This window comes from Myotis nattereri (genome assembly GCF_964212035.1).
Source record: "Myotis nattereri genome assembly, chromosome: 4".
Classification (NCBI taxonomy): domain Eukaryota; kingdom Metazoa; phylum Chordata; class Mammalia; order Chiroptera; family Vespertilionidae; genus Myotis; species Myotis nattereri.
Window position 1 is genome coordinate 105,381,681 of NC_138079.1, and position 13,977 is coordinate 105,395,657.

Sequence of the window (13,977 nt, forward strand, 5' to 3'; positions counted from 1 at the left end):
ACCCGTGAGCTTACTTTGTATCCTGTGTCCATTTCTACTTTAATTTTTAACATAAGGAATCTATAGCCTGTTTGTCTAAAGAGTTTCTAAATTAATTGGCTTTTACTTAATTGAAAATATATATTTAAATACAATTAAACATTTAGGACATTCAAAAGGATACTGAAATACTCAAAAGGGGGTTGAATTTTAGGAGAACATGGGGCACATTGATCTTGATAATAACCTGAGTTTGGGGCATTTATTCTGGGCCAGGCATTGTGCTAAGCACTCTGTATGCATGTTTTTAACCCTGTGAGGCAAGGGGTTATTCCCATTTTCAGATAAGGAAACTGGCTCAGAGGTACGAACTGACTTCCTCAAGAAGCTACAGTATTGACCAGACTGGAATGTAAATGAAAACTCCACAAAGCCTGCCGAACTGCCTCTGGCTAGTAATGGATGTGATATGTTCCCATCGGCAGGAGACCCCAAAGCTCAGAGGGGAGACCACAGCCCGATTTTGGTGGCAGAGGTGGCAAGAGTGGACCTGCTCAGATGCCAGGCCCGGACCTTATGTTGCTAACGTTTGGCTAGGAGGCTGGGTAGGGATCCATGAGCACACCTCTGCCAGCAGGTTGATAGATAACGCCCTGAATTAAAACCGCTCCAATAATATGTCCACACATCTGACAAAAAAAAGGAAAAGAAAAAGAAAGGCCACTCCTCCTGCATCTCCATGCCAGAGAAGTCACACCGAGCACTGCCAGGGTTGGGAGGAGGGAAGGATCTGTCTCTTTATTTAAGCCTTGGTTTTCTGGTGGTGTCCTTGCCAGCTGAGGGTGGAGGGATGTGTGATGGTTCCAGGACATTCTGGAGGCTTCAGGGGTGATGACTGGAAGTGATTAATGAGTGTGAAAGGAGCTCTGAGGCATGTTGTAGAGGCACAGAATGGGGGAGGGCATGAGGGGCCGAGAGCAGTACCAAAAGAGGTTGGGATCATCCTTCAGAGGTCAAGCTGCTAGGCAGAGCTCCCTAGAAAAGAAAAAGAGGCTGTGACTATTTATTTATTTATTTTTGAGGCTGTGACTCTAGATCCAAGGCCCATTTTTTTTTATCCTCCCATTCTTCCCCTATCCATCCAACCCCTGCCCCACCTATCCATCCATCTACCATTCCCCATCTATCATCTATCTACCCACCCACCATTCTGCTTCCATCCATCAATTCATTCACACATCTACCCAACATTCCCCATCCATCTTTCCACTCATCATCTGTCTGCCCATCCATCTATCCCTCATTCACCCACCCACCCATGTCTCTACCATCTAGGTAATCACTCGCCCCCACCCCCATTTAAACTTCTTGAAGGCAGGCACTCTATTTGGCTCCCATCTATACTCCAGCTCCTAGAGTAGTGCTGGCACATAGTGGGTGCTTATTAGAGTAGTGCTGGCACACAGTGGGTGCTTACTAATGAATTTATCTACCATTTATTTATTCGCACATTTACTTACCCTCCCCAATCTATTCATCCATTTCCCCACTCAATATTTTGACCACCTACAATGCCCTACAATTCAAGGGGCAATTCGAACATCTGTAAGCTTCCATGTTCTTTCTTGAGCATAAGGAAAAGTCTCTTGGGACCACCAGGGGCCAGCAGGTGGATGAAGGGGTGTTATTTAGCTCGGGATGAAATCCCCAATGAAGTACCATTAGGAAAGGAAGGTAAACTACTATATGGGCAGTTTACCCTCCCATAGGGCCCTCACAGGGCATTGTGTCCAAGGTCCCCATCTGACACGTGGGGCAAGGGCAGCAACTTGCACGAGACTATCCAGTAAACAGCAAATTAGCTACTCAGGCCCAGGCTTTTATGCTACTTGAAGCTGCTTCCAACACCAATTGGGAGAGATCAAATGTCCTAAAGGCACTAGAGTCAGATCCTGGAGGACAAGAAGAGGGGCTGGTTGTGAGCTGTATTTGCCTCTGCTCTCCGTCGTGAACCTTTGAAGTAGCAGCCTCTGTCAGAGACATGACTATTCCCATGGCCTGCTGGACCTGACACACAGTGACACTCAATAAACATTTGGTGACTATCAGTTCCTTTCCTGCCTTCTTCATGAATCCCTCTCTGCCAATCTTTTTTTTTTTAATGTTTTTATTGATTTCAGAGAGAGGAAGGGAGAGAAACATCAATAATGAGAGAATCATTGATCATCTGCCTCCTGCGCACCCACCACTGGGGACCAAGCCCACAACCCTGGCATGTGCCCTGACTGGGAATCGAACTGTGACCTCCTGGTTCATAGGTCAATGCTCACTCTGCCAATCTCTTAAAAGGAGAGGTTCCCCAAGCCTCCATCCGCAGCACTCTCTTTTTTTTTTAATATATTTTATTGATATTTTACAGAGAGGAAGGGAGAGAGATAGTTAGAAACATCGATGAGAGAGAAACATCGATCAGCCGCCTCCTGCACATCTCCTACTGGGGATATGCCCGCAACCCAGGTACATGCCCTTGACCGGAATCGAACCTGGGACCTTTCAGTCCACAGGCCGACGCTCTATCCACTGAGCCAAACCAGTTTCGGCTCTTCTTTCTTATGCTGTACACCACCCCCACCCTGCCCAGGGCAACTGCACACCCTTCAAATGCCACCTCCCTCCTAGGTCAGACTGCTTCAATGAGATTGAAGCCATATTTCCAACTGTCCACAGGGTATTTCCACCTGGAGTTTCTGTGGGCGCCTCAAACCCCATCTGTTCAAAGGCGGAAGGATGACGTCCACGCTCCAAGAGGAACGAGAAGGCTGGCATGACCGAGTGCAGTAAAGCAGGGCGCAGTTCTAGGCAATGAGGTTGGAGGGGCAGTGGGTGGGAGGAGACAGATCACGTAGGGCCTTGTAAGCCACTGGAGGACTTCGGCTTTTACTCCGAAATGGAAACTGCTGTGGAGTTCTGAACAGAAGCATGACATCAGACTTCGATTACCCAAATCAGAAACCTGGCCGTCATCTGATTTCTGCATTTCGCCCCTGCTAATATTTCTAATCGATTACCAAACTCAATCTTCCTGGTCTTTATTTTTCTTCTTTTTTCAATTACAGTTGACATTCAGCATTATTTTATATTAGTTTCAGGTGTACAGCATAGTGACAGTTATATAGACAGTTATGTAAGTTACAAAGTGATCCCTGATAAGTACCCACCTGGCATCATAGATACTTATTACAATATTATTGACTATATTCCCTATGCTGTGCTTTAGTTACATCCTTGTGACTATTTTGTAACTACCAATTTGTACTTCTTAATCCCTTCAGCTTTTTCAACCAATCCCCCAAACCCCTCCCATCTGACAACCCTCAGTTTGTTCTCTGTAACTGTGAGTCTGTTTCTGTTTTATTCATTCGTTCAGTTTGTTCTTTAGGTTCCACATATAAGTGAAGTCATATGGTATTTGTCTTTCTCTGACTGAATTATTTCACTTAGCATAATACCCTCTAGTTCCATCCATGTTGCAAATGGTAAGATTTCATTCTTTTTTATGGCCAAGTAATATTCCGTTATATATATGTACTAATCATCTATTGACAGACATTTAGGTTGCTTCCATATAATGCTGCAGTGAACACAAGGATGCATATATCTTTTCAAATTAGTGTTTTTGATTTCTTTATAGAAATACCCCGAAGTGCAATTGCTGGGTCATAACGTAGTTCTATTTTTAATTTTTTGAGGAACCTCCATACTGTTTTCCATAGTGACTACACCAATCTGTATTCCCACTATCCGTGCACAAGGGTTCCCTTTTCTCCACATCCTGGCCAACACTTCGTTGATTTACTGATGGTAGCCATTCTGACAGGTGTGAGGTGCTATCTCATTGTGGTTTAAATGTGCATTTCTCTGATGATTAGTGTGACTTCATGTGTATATTGGCCAACTGTATGTCCCATTCGGGTCTTCTGCTCATTTTTCAATTCGATTGTTTGGGTTTTTGGTGTTAAGTTGTATGAATTCTTTATACATTTTGGGTATTAGCCCCTTATTGAATATATCCTTGGTGAATATCTTCTCCCAATAGATAGGTCTGTCTTTTTGTTTTGTTGATAGTTTCCTTTGCTGTGTAAAAACGTTTAGTTTGCTGCAACCCCATTTGTTTACTTTTGTTTTCCTTGCCTGAGGAGATATATCCAAACATATATATATATGTATTACTCAGCACAATGTCAAGAGTTTGCTGCCTATGTTTTCTTCTAGGAGGTTTATGATTTCAGATCTTAATATTTAAGTCTTAGAACCTAGCGAGAGAACCTGGCTGAAGAACCTAGAAACAGAACTTGGCTACAGAACCTGGCTAGAACATGGCAAGAGAACCTGACTAGAACCTGGTGACTGAACCTGGCTAGAGAACCTGGACAGAACCTGGCTGGAGAACCTAGCAAGAGAACATGGACACAGAACCTGGCTGGAGATCCTAACCAGAACTTTGCTGGAGATCCAGACCAGAACTTGGCTGGAGATCCTGGCTAGAGATCCTGGCTAGGCTGCTGATCAACTGAACGCTGTCTCCGTGTCATTCCTTCTTCGCCGACTCCGTCCACACCTTTGGGGACCCCTGGACCTGCTGGGGTTGGACCCCAGCAGTTGCCCATTTTTTGACTGGGCTGTTTATCTTCCTTTTGTTAAGTTGCATGAGTTCCCTGTAAATGTTGGAGATTAAACCTTTATCAGAGATAAAAATATATATATATATTTAAGTCTTTAATCTATTTTGAGTTTATTCTTGTATTTGGTGTGAGAGTAGTCTGGTTTCATTTTTTTTTGCATATATCTATCTGGTTTTCCTAACACCATTTATTGAATAGCTTGTCACTACTCCATTGTACCATATAGACATGGGTTTATCTCTGGGCTGTTTCAGTAATCTAGATGTCTGTTTTTTTGCCAGTACCATGTTGTTTTGATTACTATAGCATTGTAGTATAGTTTGATATCAGGTAGCATGATATCTTCAATTTTGTTCTTCTTTCTCAAGATTGCTGTGGCTATTCAGAGTCCTTTTTGGTTCCATTTAAATTTTAGGATTATTTCTTCTAGTTCTGTGAAAAATGCCATTGGTGTTTTGATAGGGATTGTATTAAAAACAGATTGCTCTGGGTTGGTCTTTATTTCTTATATCTGCCCTTGCTTTCATCTCTACTATCACTGTGACACTGGGACCTACTCATCTTTAGCTTAGTCTCTTGGAATAATTTCTAACTGGCCTCCCTGCCTCTGGTCTCTCCCCTTTCCAATTCACTCTCCCCATGGACCACCAGAATGACTAATCTAAAATTCCAACTGCTCTTGCTCAAATCTCTTCAATGACTCCTCGGCTAGGAAAACATCTATGGATCTTGCTCAGGCCAGTGTTCTCACTGGTTAGAGCATTGGCCCACACACCGAAGGGTTACAGATTCAATTCCTGGTCAAGGGCAGGTACCTGGGTGGCAGGTTCAATCCTCGGTCCCTGGTTGTGGTGTATGTGGGAGACAACCAATCGATGTGTCTCTCATTTAGACGTATCTGCCCCCCCCCCCCCACACACACACACTTCCATTTGCTCTAATAATCAATGGAAAAAATATCCTTGGGTGAGGATTAACATACAAACAAATAAATAAATAAATAAGGATCTTAATAAAGCACACATAAGGATCTTAGTAAGTTCTCTTGATTAGTCCCTGGCTACCTTGCCTGGATACTCCCAACAGTTTAACTACTCTAGTCTCACCTCTCCCCTGCCCTAGGAAGACACACACACATATACTCACACTCACTCTACTGAGACTCACCTTTGTGCCTTTGCTCACACAAGCCCGACACTTGTTATAACCCCTACCTACTAACATGTTCTCCCCTGGATAATTCTGTCGTGTCACCTCTTCCAGGAAGCCCCATGATTCCTTTTGTTTCTGTCCCAACTGATCAGGGATAAGTACTCCTCTTGCTGTTTCCATTTCTGTTACGGGAACTCACCCATATTACATTGTAATTGGCCATACACTTGACTGGCCCCACACTAAACTGTGACCTCTACAAGAGCAAGGACCGTATCATTCTTTTCTGTGTCCCAAGTACCTAAATATTTGGTTCCTACCGAATGACCTTGTCCTCTGGGGACCCTGTTCATACCTTGTCATGACGGGATGGCAGAAGGTGTGCCTTGGTGCAGGCATGGTTCCTGTCAGAGCTGGAGATGGTGGAAGGGAAGGGAGAGGGATGAGAACTCTGAATTCCAGGGTCGGCGCCGAAGAGAATAGGACGGCCGGGTTTAAAAATCCCCCCGTCCGGATGGGACGTTGTCAAACCCTCGCTCTCTCCCCTTACAGGCTCATCTTCCTCCCAGGACAACGGGCGTCTCCCTGGAAGCCTCACTCACCAAGTGTCGGTGCCTTGGGTCTTGGTGAAGAACTCTGGAAGCAGAGGCCCCAGTCAGAGAAAGGACTACCCCTCAGCACATGGCCACCAACAGATGGGCTAGGGAGGAGGCTGCGGGGATTCCTAGCTAGCAGTGAGGAGTGGGTCCTGGTTAGTGGGGGGCGTCTGGCTGTGAGATGGGGGAGACAGGGGAGATGGGCAGATTCCTGGAGAAGTCAGCTGTGGTTGGGAAGGAGTCAGGAGCTGGAACTAGAGTTATCGGAGTCTCTGGGCACAGTGGTCCTGACATGGGGGAATCACCGTGTTTGTATATCTGAGTCTCTTGGTCTTGCGTCTGTTTTTCCATGCTGGGCACAGGGTTCACGCGGAAGCCAGCAACAAACAAGGCCTCATCGGTGAGTTCTGTGCTGATCTGGGCCAGGAACTCCTCCGAACGGGATAGTGAAGGCTTCTGGTGAGGGAAAGTCAGAGGGCTCAGCCTGGGAGTTCCTGCAGACTGGGGGCCCTGCATCCAAGGAGTTGAAGGGCTGGGCCCTGAGATGTAGGGCCCTGTAAGTGGGGGGCCTAGTGCTGGGGGTAGAGCCTCTTCGGGGGAGTCTGGGTGCCCTGGCCAGACTCTACTTGGGCTCGCCCCCACCTCTAGAGCCCCCTCCAATGCTCACCGAACCTCCATTCAAGGACGCTGCAGCCTGGGACAGCCCGCTCCCCTTCCTCTCCGTACTCCTGGTGGGACTGGCTTCCATCCCCCTGGGGACAGTGGGAATCTGTGCTGAGAAACCAGCCCACCTCCTCCACACCCTTCCCGCTCCATTCATTCCCCAGGCCCAGGCTTAAAGCAGGCCTTTAGATAAAAAACCATCCTGCCGCCGGAGTTCTCTAGGGGGGACGGGGGAAGTAAAAAAATAAAATAAAAACCGTCGCCTTAAATCTCCCTGGGTGGGAAGTTGGGTGGGAAGCTCCACAGTAACCCCCTCCCGCCGGTCGCCGGGGCCTCTTTCCTTCCCACCCACAGCCCTTCCCAAACAAGGCCGCCCCGACCTGGCAGACGGGCTGAGTCTTGGGCTACCGGGCAGGAGGGAGCGGGGGAGGTTCGGGGCCCCGGTGACAGGCCGCGGGGACGGGGAGGTGGAGCGGGGAGGAAGGCCGAGGTAGGAAAGAAGGGACCCGGCGGCGACGCCGCTGCCCGTTCCTATAAAACCCTTGGTGTTTGCGGGGTTCCGCGGCCCCGTTGCCAGGAGATGAGGGATTCCAGAACCAAAGGCCGGGAGGGGCGGGGGGAGCATCTTCCGGCGAGTGGCACGCGCTGTCCGGCTTCTCCTCCAGGTCCCAGCTGCGGGGCGGTGCCGGGCGGAGCCTGCGATCTAATCCTCCCACCACTAGGGGCACGCGAGCGGCAGCCCCGCCCCGGGCCGCCCTCCAGCCTCTCTAGCCGCCGCCGCGCCGCCCGAGCCCGCGAGCGCCCGGGAGGCCGGGAGAGGGGCGGGGAGAGGACGCCGCGGACTGTACTACATCACCTCGCCTCCGGGGACGCGGGGACGCGGGAGGACGGAGTTTCCCCTCCTCGTCTTTGTCTCCAGGGAGTCACACCCGCCTCCGAAAGCAAAGTACGGATATTCATCGAGGCCTCTCCCCTCCGGGCCTCCCCTTCTCCGTCCCTCTCCCCCCCCCCCGTGCCTTGGTACGAGCCGATGGAAAGGGGCGGAGGGAGGAAAAGGAAAAGGAAGCGGGCAGGCCTTAAAGGGGCCGCAGCCATTTTTTAAGGCCTCCGTTTCCTTTCTCCAATTTTGGAAGTACGCGCGCAGAAGAGTAGATTCTCGGAAGCTGAGCACCACTGGAGCAGGAGGGACCGCAGCTGGAGACTGCGGGGCGGGCGGAGGCGGGGGTCCGCCCATCGGAAGGGCGGGGTGTGCGCGCCCCCTGAGCCCGGCTCACAGCTGGGGCGACCCGGGCTCCCGCGGGCTGCGAGCTTTCACATCTGGGGCCGGGCGCGGGCAGCGGGGTGTGGCGCGCGGTGGGCGCCGCCGGTGCGCCGGGCAGGAGGGTGAGGCCGCGCGGCGGGGCTGAGATCCTCTCTGGGTGAACAGCTGGCACCCCCGGATCGGCCCGGGCGGCAAGGGGGCCGCCGCGATGCCAAGCGAAAATATCTTCCTGTTTGTGCCTAACCTAATTGGTGAGTGCTGCCCACGGCGCCGGGCCGGAGCGCAGGGAGAGGGGCCTCGGGCAGCCCTCCTGATCCCGCCCCACCCGTCTCCCCCGTCCCATCCCAAGGTTATGCCCGGATCGTCTTCGCCATCATTTCTTTCTACTTCATGCCCTGCTGCCCCCTCACGGCCTCCTCCTTCTACCTGCTGAGCGGACTCCTGGACGCTTTCGATGGATACGCTGCGCGAATCCTTAATCAAGGTGACAGACAACTCCTCCCAGCCAACCTTGAGGCACAACAACCCGCTGCTCCCTTTTCCTGCCTCCTGGGGACCGGAGGGTGGGCAGGTGCCCTGGGATCCAAGGACGCTGTCATTCTCATCTCTGTCGAGCAGCACTGCGTGGCCTGGTTTTGCAGAAGGGGTTTAAGCGAGCTGAGGGGGAGAACCCACTGACAGGGAGGGGGTGTCATAGCAAGACTGGATGGGCAGTGAAGTGCTGGAGGTCTTTGGAGTCAATGTCCTCCAACAGGTGTGTCCTGGATGCTACTGTGCCCGGCACAGCGATCCCGGTTCCCGGGGCCTGCTAGAGGGCGGGTGCAGGGGCAAGGGAGGTGGCAAATGGAGGGCTGAGTCTCTGCCCCAGGCCCACCTCCAAGACTTCCCCTACGACTTCGAGTCTCCTTGTCTTGACACCTGGACCCTTGGTTCTGGGATTGATGAGTTACCTGTAAACTTGCTTTTTCACCCCCACCCTGCCCCCCACCTCCACTCTCTCTCCACACTCCCATGCCTCCTCATTTCATGTCATGGTGGACTTTGCCCGTTGACCTCGCACCCCGTGGGGCAGCCTGCTTTCCTCCCCAGACAGTGGATGGCGGACATCCTTCATCTTTTAGACTTTGCATCAGAGCGATGCACGCCTATGGCCCCTGCTGTAGATCCGCTGCCCCGAACAGTTTCCTCCCAGCTCACAGCCCCCGTTTTTCAGGGACCCGGTTTGGGGCCATGCTGGACATGCTGACTGACCGCTGCGCCACCATGTGCCTGCTGGTCAACCTGGCCCTGCTCTACCCTCGTGCCACCCTGCTCTTCCAGCTCAGCATGAGCCTAGATGTGGCCAGCCACTGGCTGCACCTCCACAGGTCTGCAGCTCTGGGGGTGCTGGCCTGCTGAAGGGAGGGGTGAGACGGCCGGGGAGGGTGTCTGGGATGGCTTCAGGCTTCTGAGGGGTCTCCTTTTCAGCTTGCTTTGAACAACCATGGCAGGTCCTCTCTGGGTGAACTTCAGTTTTGTCTACAGTTGGTTTAAGCAATCCCTAAAACGCTTCTGACTGGATAGTCAAGTTTTCCAAATAGCTAACAGCTCCTAGGAACGGGAACGGGGGCTTTTGAATGTGGCATTTGAATGCTGGCTCTGTCCCCAGCTAGGTAATTGTGTGGCTTTGGGCCAAACAGTGGTGCTCAGCTGGGCTCCAGGTCCTCCTGGGTACAGCAGAGGCAATCCCAGGACCCTCCTCGTGGAGGCTGCGAAAAGGCTTAGGTGGGTGTCGGCGGTAATGGACGCTCATGGATTCCTCTGCTTTCTCCCCAAGCTCTGTCGTCCGGGGCAGTGAAAGTCACAAGATGATCGACCTGTCCGGAAACCGAGTGCTTCGTATCTACTACACCTCCCGAGTGAGCATTTCCTCCCCCATCACTTACTCAAACCCTGGGCGGGGCCCTGGTCCCAGGGGCGGAGAGCCCTGCACGCTGAGGTGTGGGGGTGGGGAGGGCCTGGAATGGTTCAGGCAGTAGGTGGTTTTTGAAGAGAGAAGTAATATCTTGCAGTTGCTCTTTATTCCTCCCTGCCATCCACTCCCTTACTTCCCCAGTACACTCCCAGCTCCCATCCTCACAGGGATTGGCCCCGTTCCTGTGTGTGTTGAGGGTGGGGGCGGTTTGCACACTGCCCCGCCCTCTTGTTTAAGCAGCCCGTTTGCTGTTTGTGCAGCCTGCTCTGTTTACCCTGTGTGCTGGAAATGAACTCTTCTACTGCCTCCTCTACCTGTTCAGTTTCTCCGAGGGACCTTTAGGTAGGAGATGAGGGGCAGGGCCGGAGGGTGGGGGGTTCTGGCCTGCCCAGGGAGGTGTGGGCCCTCCCCCTCGCCCGCGTCCCGTGTTCTCAGCATTGCCCTGCTCCCTTCCGCAGTTGGCTCTGTGGGTCTTTTCCGGCTGGGGCTGTGGATCACCGCCCCTGTCGCCTTGCTGAAGTCCCTCATCAGTGTCATCCACCTGATCACCGCCGCCCGCAACATGGCTGCCCTGGATGCGGCCGACCGCGCCAAGAAGAAGTGACCTCGGAATTCAGCCCCTGCGGCCCCCCTGCCCTGGGAGTCTCCTGTGTCACATGGCTCCCCTCTTCCTCCGAGGAGGTCCAGGCTCTTGTCTTCCTAATGTGTTCAACCCGCTGGAAGTGGGTCAGGCCAGTCCCACCCCTGGGCTCCAAATCAGGAAGGAGGCTCAGGAGACCCCGCCCACACAGGCAGTGCTTCCCGGGCACCAGGAGGCTGGTCTGAGGGCTGGGCATCGTCACCCCTGCTGGCTTAGCCCTGGGGTCTGGCTTGGCCCGAGACTGGAGGGACACTTGTGTGAGGGAGATGGGGTCAGGGCGGGGTACCCGAACTCTGCCACCGGCCAGAGGAAGCCTGCAGGTCCTGTGCTGGGCACAAGGAGCCGTCTGGATTCTTCCCCATTGCAGCATCCTCTGTCCCGTCGGCCCCAGCTCTGAGAACTTGGATAATAAAGGGGCTTCACTGTCCTGGACCTGCTTCCCTGTGAAATACTCTAGGACTGGGGCCTGGGTGAGGGGGGCTTGGGGAAGAAGGAAGGTCCCTGGGGCTGCTTCCCCTCCGTGTGGACTGGCTAGGTCCTTCCTCTCATTCCACAGAGACCTCCCTGCCGCCCAAGGTCAGGCCATGTCCCCTTGCCCACCTGCTTCATTTCCTCTCCGACACTGTCACGAGCTGTCTGCATTTATTTCTGTCCCTGGTGTTTTCTAGCCCCTAGAATGTAAACTCCAAAAGGGCTCGGACTTCTCTTGCTCCTTCTCTATCCCCCCATGAAGATTAACCTGAACCGGGCCTATTGTAGCTGCTTAATAAATATTCACAAGGACCAGTTGGTTTCTCAGTGAAGTCTTTAGACCACCTGTGGGGTATTTTTTTTTTTTTCCCTTTTAATTCAGCTTCTAGAACATTGAACCAGAGTTGGAGTCTCTATGGATGGGCCCAGAAGTCTGCAATTTTAATCATCTCCAGGTGATCAATTCTTCCCGAGAAGGTCGAGAATCACTGTTCCTTCTTAAGCGTTTTTTGGGTATCCACTGGATGGCAGGCATTGTTCTGGGCATCTGTTCCGAGCAGCCATCTCTGCCCTCTGAGCTTTCTCTGCTGTCTGGCACTGGCTTTTTTTGTGTGTTTTTTAACTATATTGAGCTTACCATATGCCGGATCCTGCGCCGGGGTTGTTTGCAGCTGTTACTCATTTTATTCTTATACTAGCGTAGCCAGGGGCCCACGTGTCCGGAGAGCTGAAACTCAGCAGGTGTGTGCTGAGCGGAGGCCACAGGCCAGCGGGGGACCTGGTCATGCGGTTGGGGAGGTGTTTGTTGGGGGATAGGAGTAGGCAGTGCTGTGAGGTAGGTGCTGGTGAAGGGTGTGGGCAATTTGGGAAGCTGGTCGGGTTTGGAGACAGAAGAACGCAGAGGAGAGGGCTGGTTTTCAGCCGAGGACAGAGGCCAGAGAGCTAGTTTCGGAAATGGAACCTGATGAGATCATGTTGCTGAAGTGTGCTGGGGGTTGGGGGTGGAGAACTAGTGAGAGATTGGGGGGAGCCATCAGGCGGCCTGAGGAGCTCAGTAGGGCATTTGGACTATCCTAGGGCCACATGGAGCCATTGAAGAGATCTTTCAAAATAATAGGCAAAATATTACCAGGGGAAAAAATTAGGTTGCAAACTAAAAAAAAAGGATGATGAGCCCTGGCTGGTGTGTCTCAGTTGATTGGGCATCTCCCTGTGCACCATCTAAAGGTTGCTGGTGCCCTGACCAGTTTGGCTCAGTGGATAGAGCGTCGGCCTGTGGACTGAAGGGTCCCAGGTTCGATTCCCGTCAAAGGCATGTACCTTGGTTGCAGGCACATCCCCAGTAGGGGTTGTGCAGGAGGCAGCTGATCAATGATTCTCATCATTGATGTTTCTATCTCTTTCTCCCTCTTCCTCTCTGAAATCAATAAAAAATAAAAATAATAAAGGTTGCTGGTTTGATTCCTGATTAGGACACATGCCCGGATCATGGGCTCGATCCCCGGTAGGGGGCATGCGCTCACATGGATGTTTCTCTTTCCCCCTTGCCATGTCCCTCTCTCTCAAAATCAACTTTTCAAAGGGTGATGAAGGCAACTGGCACCGTAAGTGCTCACTTCTCCCCAGAGGCGACCACCGCCACTCATTGCTACGCGCCTGTCTAAACTCACCCTTACACACACGTGTCTTAAAATATTTTACATGCGCTGCTCTGCTAACAAGCTACCCCTGCTCCAGGTGCTTCTGACGTGTATTATTCTGCTTGAACTGATGCCTACACTGCAGTGTGTACTAAGCCATACAACAAGCCTTTTCCAAAAAGGAACGAAGTCCCGAGGCGGAGGCCAGCCTGGCTGGCTTGGCTGCGGAGCCTTCACATCCGCGCACACAGCAGTCCAGTGAGTGGTCTTCTTAATGGTGGCGTGGAACCCAGCACTTGTTTAACCAGGTCGCGCCGTCGTGAGCAACGCGGCAGTAAGTCGCCTGGGCTCTCCCGGGGGCACCTGTAGGAGTGTTAGCACGGCGACAGGGACACATTTATACTCCAGGAAGACAGTCACAAGCTGAGCGGCTCCTTCAGCTCCGCAGGTGTCCTCCTACCTGGCCTGGCCCAATCAGTCAAGGTGTGAGAAGACCTTCATCCTTCCTGCGGCAACCCCTCCAGCCAATGAGCACTCGAGCCCTCTGTCCCTGGATGGCCCTGGCTCTTGGGCCCTAACCTTTTATAGTAACGTCAGGAGTCTAACTACGTAAATCCAGCTACTGACCTGAAAAAGACGAGGGAGCGTTGGGCAAGAGGGTGAGCATCTCCCACGCAAACAGAATATGGGCCAAGGCCTGAGGACAGCGTGGTGCCTTTGGTCCCATATCCAGCGACCGGACTAAGCTCAGGAGGAACCTGCCGAGGAGGAGCCTGTGTGTGCAGCCTCGGGCCAGGTGGCCCTGGCACCTCCCGGAGGCGGGGTAGTCCCGGCTGAACTGGAGTCACCTGGGGAGTGTGGTGGAGCCACATTATACTAGTATATTGCTAAGGTCTGAACGTGTGCTTGCAACACTCACGCGTGGAAACCCAGTGCCCT

The 13,977-nt window shown here is 52.2% G+C and overlaps 2 protein-coding genes across 5 annotated transcripts; one reads left to right on the forward strand and one right to left on the reverse strand.

Moving 5' to 3' along the window:
* Window positions 1–751: 751 nt before the first annotated feature.
* LOC308517988 (putative protein T-ENOL) lies at window positions 752–7,747 on the reverse strand. Its single transcript, XM_081089570.1, has 7 exons — window positions 7,481–7,747; window positions 7,077–7,161; window positions 6,715–6,865; window positions 6,416–6,449; window positions 6,169–6,226; window positions 964–1,014; window positions 752–874 (listed from the first exon to the last, which is right to left on the reverse strand). The coding sequence occupies exons 2-6, from the start codon at window positions 7,155–7,157 to the stop codon at window positions 979–981; spliced, it is 360 nt and encodes a 119-aa protein (XP_080945696.1). The 5' UTR covers window positions 7,158–7,161; window positions 7,481–7,747; the 3' UTR covers window positions 752–874; window positions 964–978.
* CDIPT (CDP-diacylglycerol--inositol 3-phosphatidyltransferase) lies at window positions 7,361–11,710 on the forward strand. Of its 4 annotated transcripts, XM_081089567.1 has the most exons (7): window positions 7,361–8,018; window positions 8,499–8,584; window positions 8,683–8,817; window positions 9,547–9,700; window positions 10,150–10,231; window positions 10,548–10,629; window positions 10,746–11,710. In XM_081089567.1, exons 2-7 carry the CDS (start codon window positions 8,542–8,544, stop codon window positions 10,889–10,891), a joined length of 642 nt encoding a protein of 213 aa, XP_080945693.1. In that variant the 5' UTR covers window positions 7,361–8,018; window positions 8,499–8,541; the 3' UTR covers window positions 10,892–11,710. The 4 variants fall into 4 exon arrangements, with proteins under 4 accessions (XP_080945693.1, XP_080945694.1, XP_080945692.1 ...); XM_081089568.1 differs by lacking the exon at window positions 8,499–8,584 and having other exon boundaries at window positions 7,879–8,018; XM_081089566.1 differs by lacking the exon at window positions 7,361–8,018 and having other exon boundaries at window positions 8,134–8,584.
* Window positions 11,711–13,977: the final 2,267 nt, after the last annotated feature.

Excerpts from the sequence above, each read along its gene's own strand:
- LOC308517988 (XM_081089570.1), bottom strand. The coding sequence starts at position 7,157 with ATGGAAGCCAGTCCCACCAGGAGTACGGAGAGGAAGGGGAGCGGGCTG. Across the intron at positions 6,866-7,076 it reads CGTCCTTGAATGGAGGTTCG|AAGCCTTCACTATCCCGTTC; the intron begins GTGAGCATTGGA and ends TTCCCTCACCAG. Across the intron at positions 6,227-6,415 it reads ACCCAAGGCACCGACACTTG|CTCTGACAGGAACCATGCCT; the intron begins GTGAGTGAGGCT and ends CACCATCTCCAG.
- CDIPT (XM_081089567.1), top strand. The coding sequence starts at position 8,542 with ATGCCAAGCGAAAATATCTTCCTGTTTGTGCCTAACCTAATTG. Across the intron at positions 8,585-8,682 it reads GTTTGTGCCTAACCTAATTG|GTTATGCCCGGATCGTCTTC; the intron begins GTGAGTGCTGCC and ends TCCCATCCCAAG. Across the intron at positions 9,701-10,149 it reads CACTGGCTGCACCTCCACAG|CTCTGTCGTCCGGGGCAGTG; the intron begins GTCTGCAGCTCT and ends TTTCTCCCCAAG.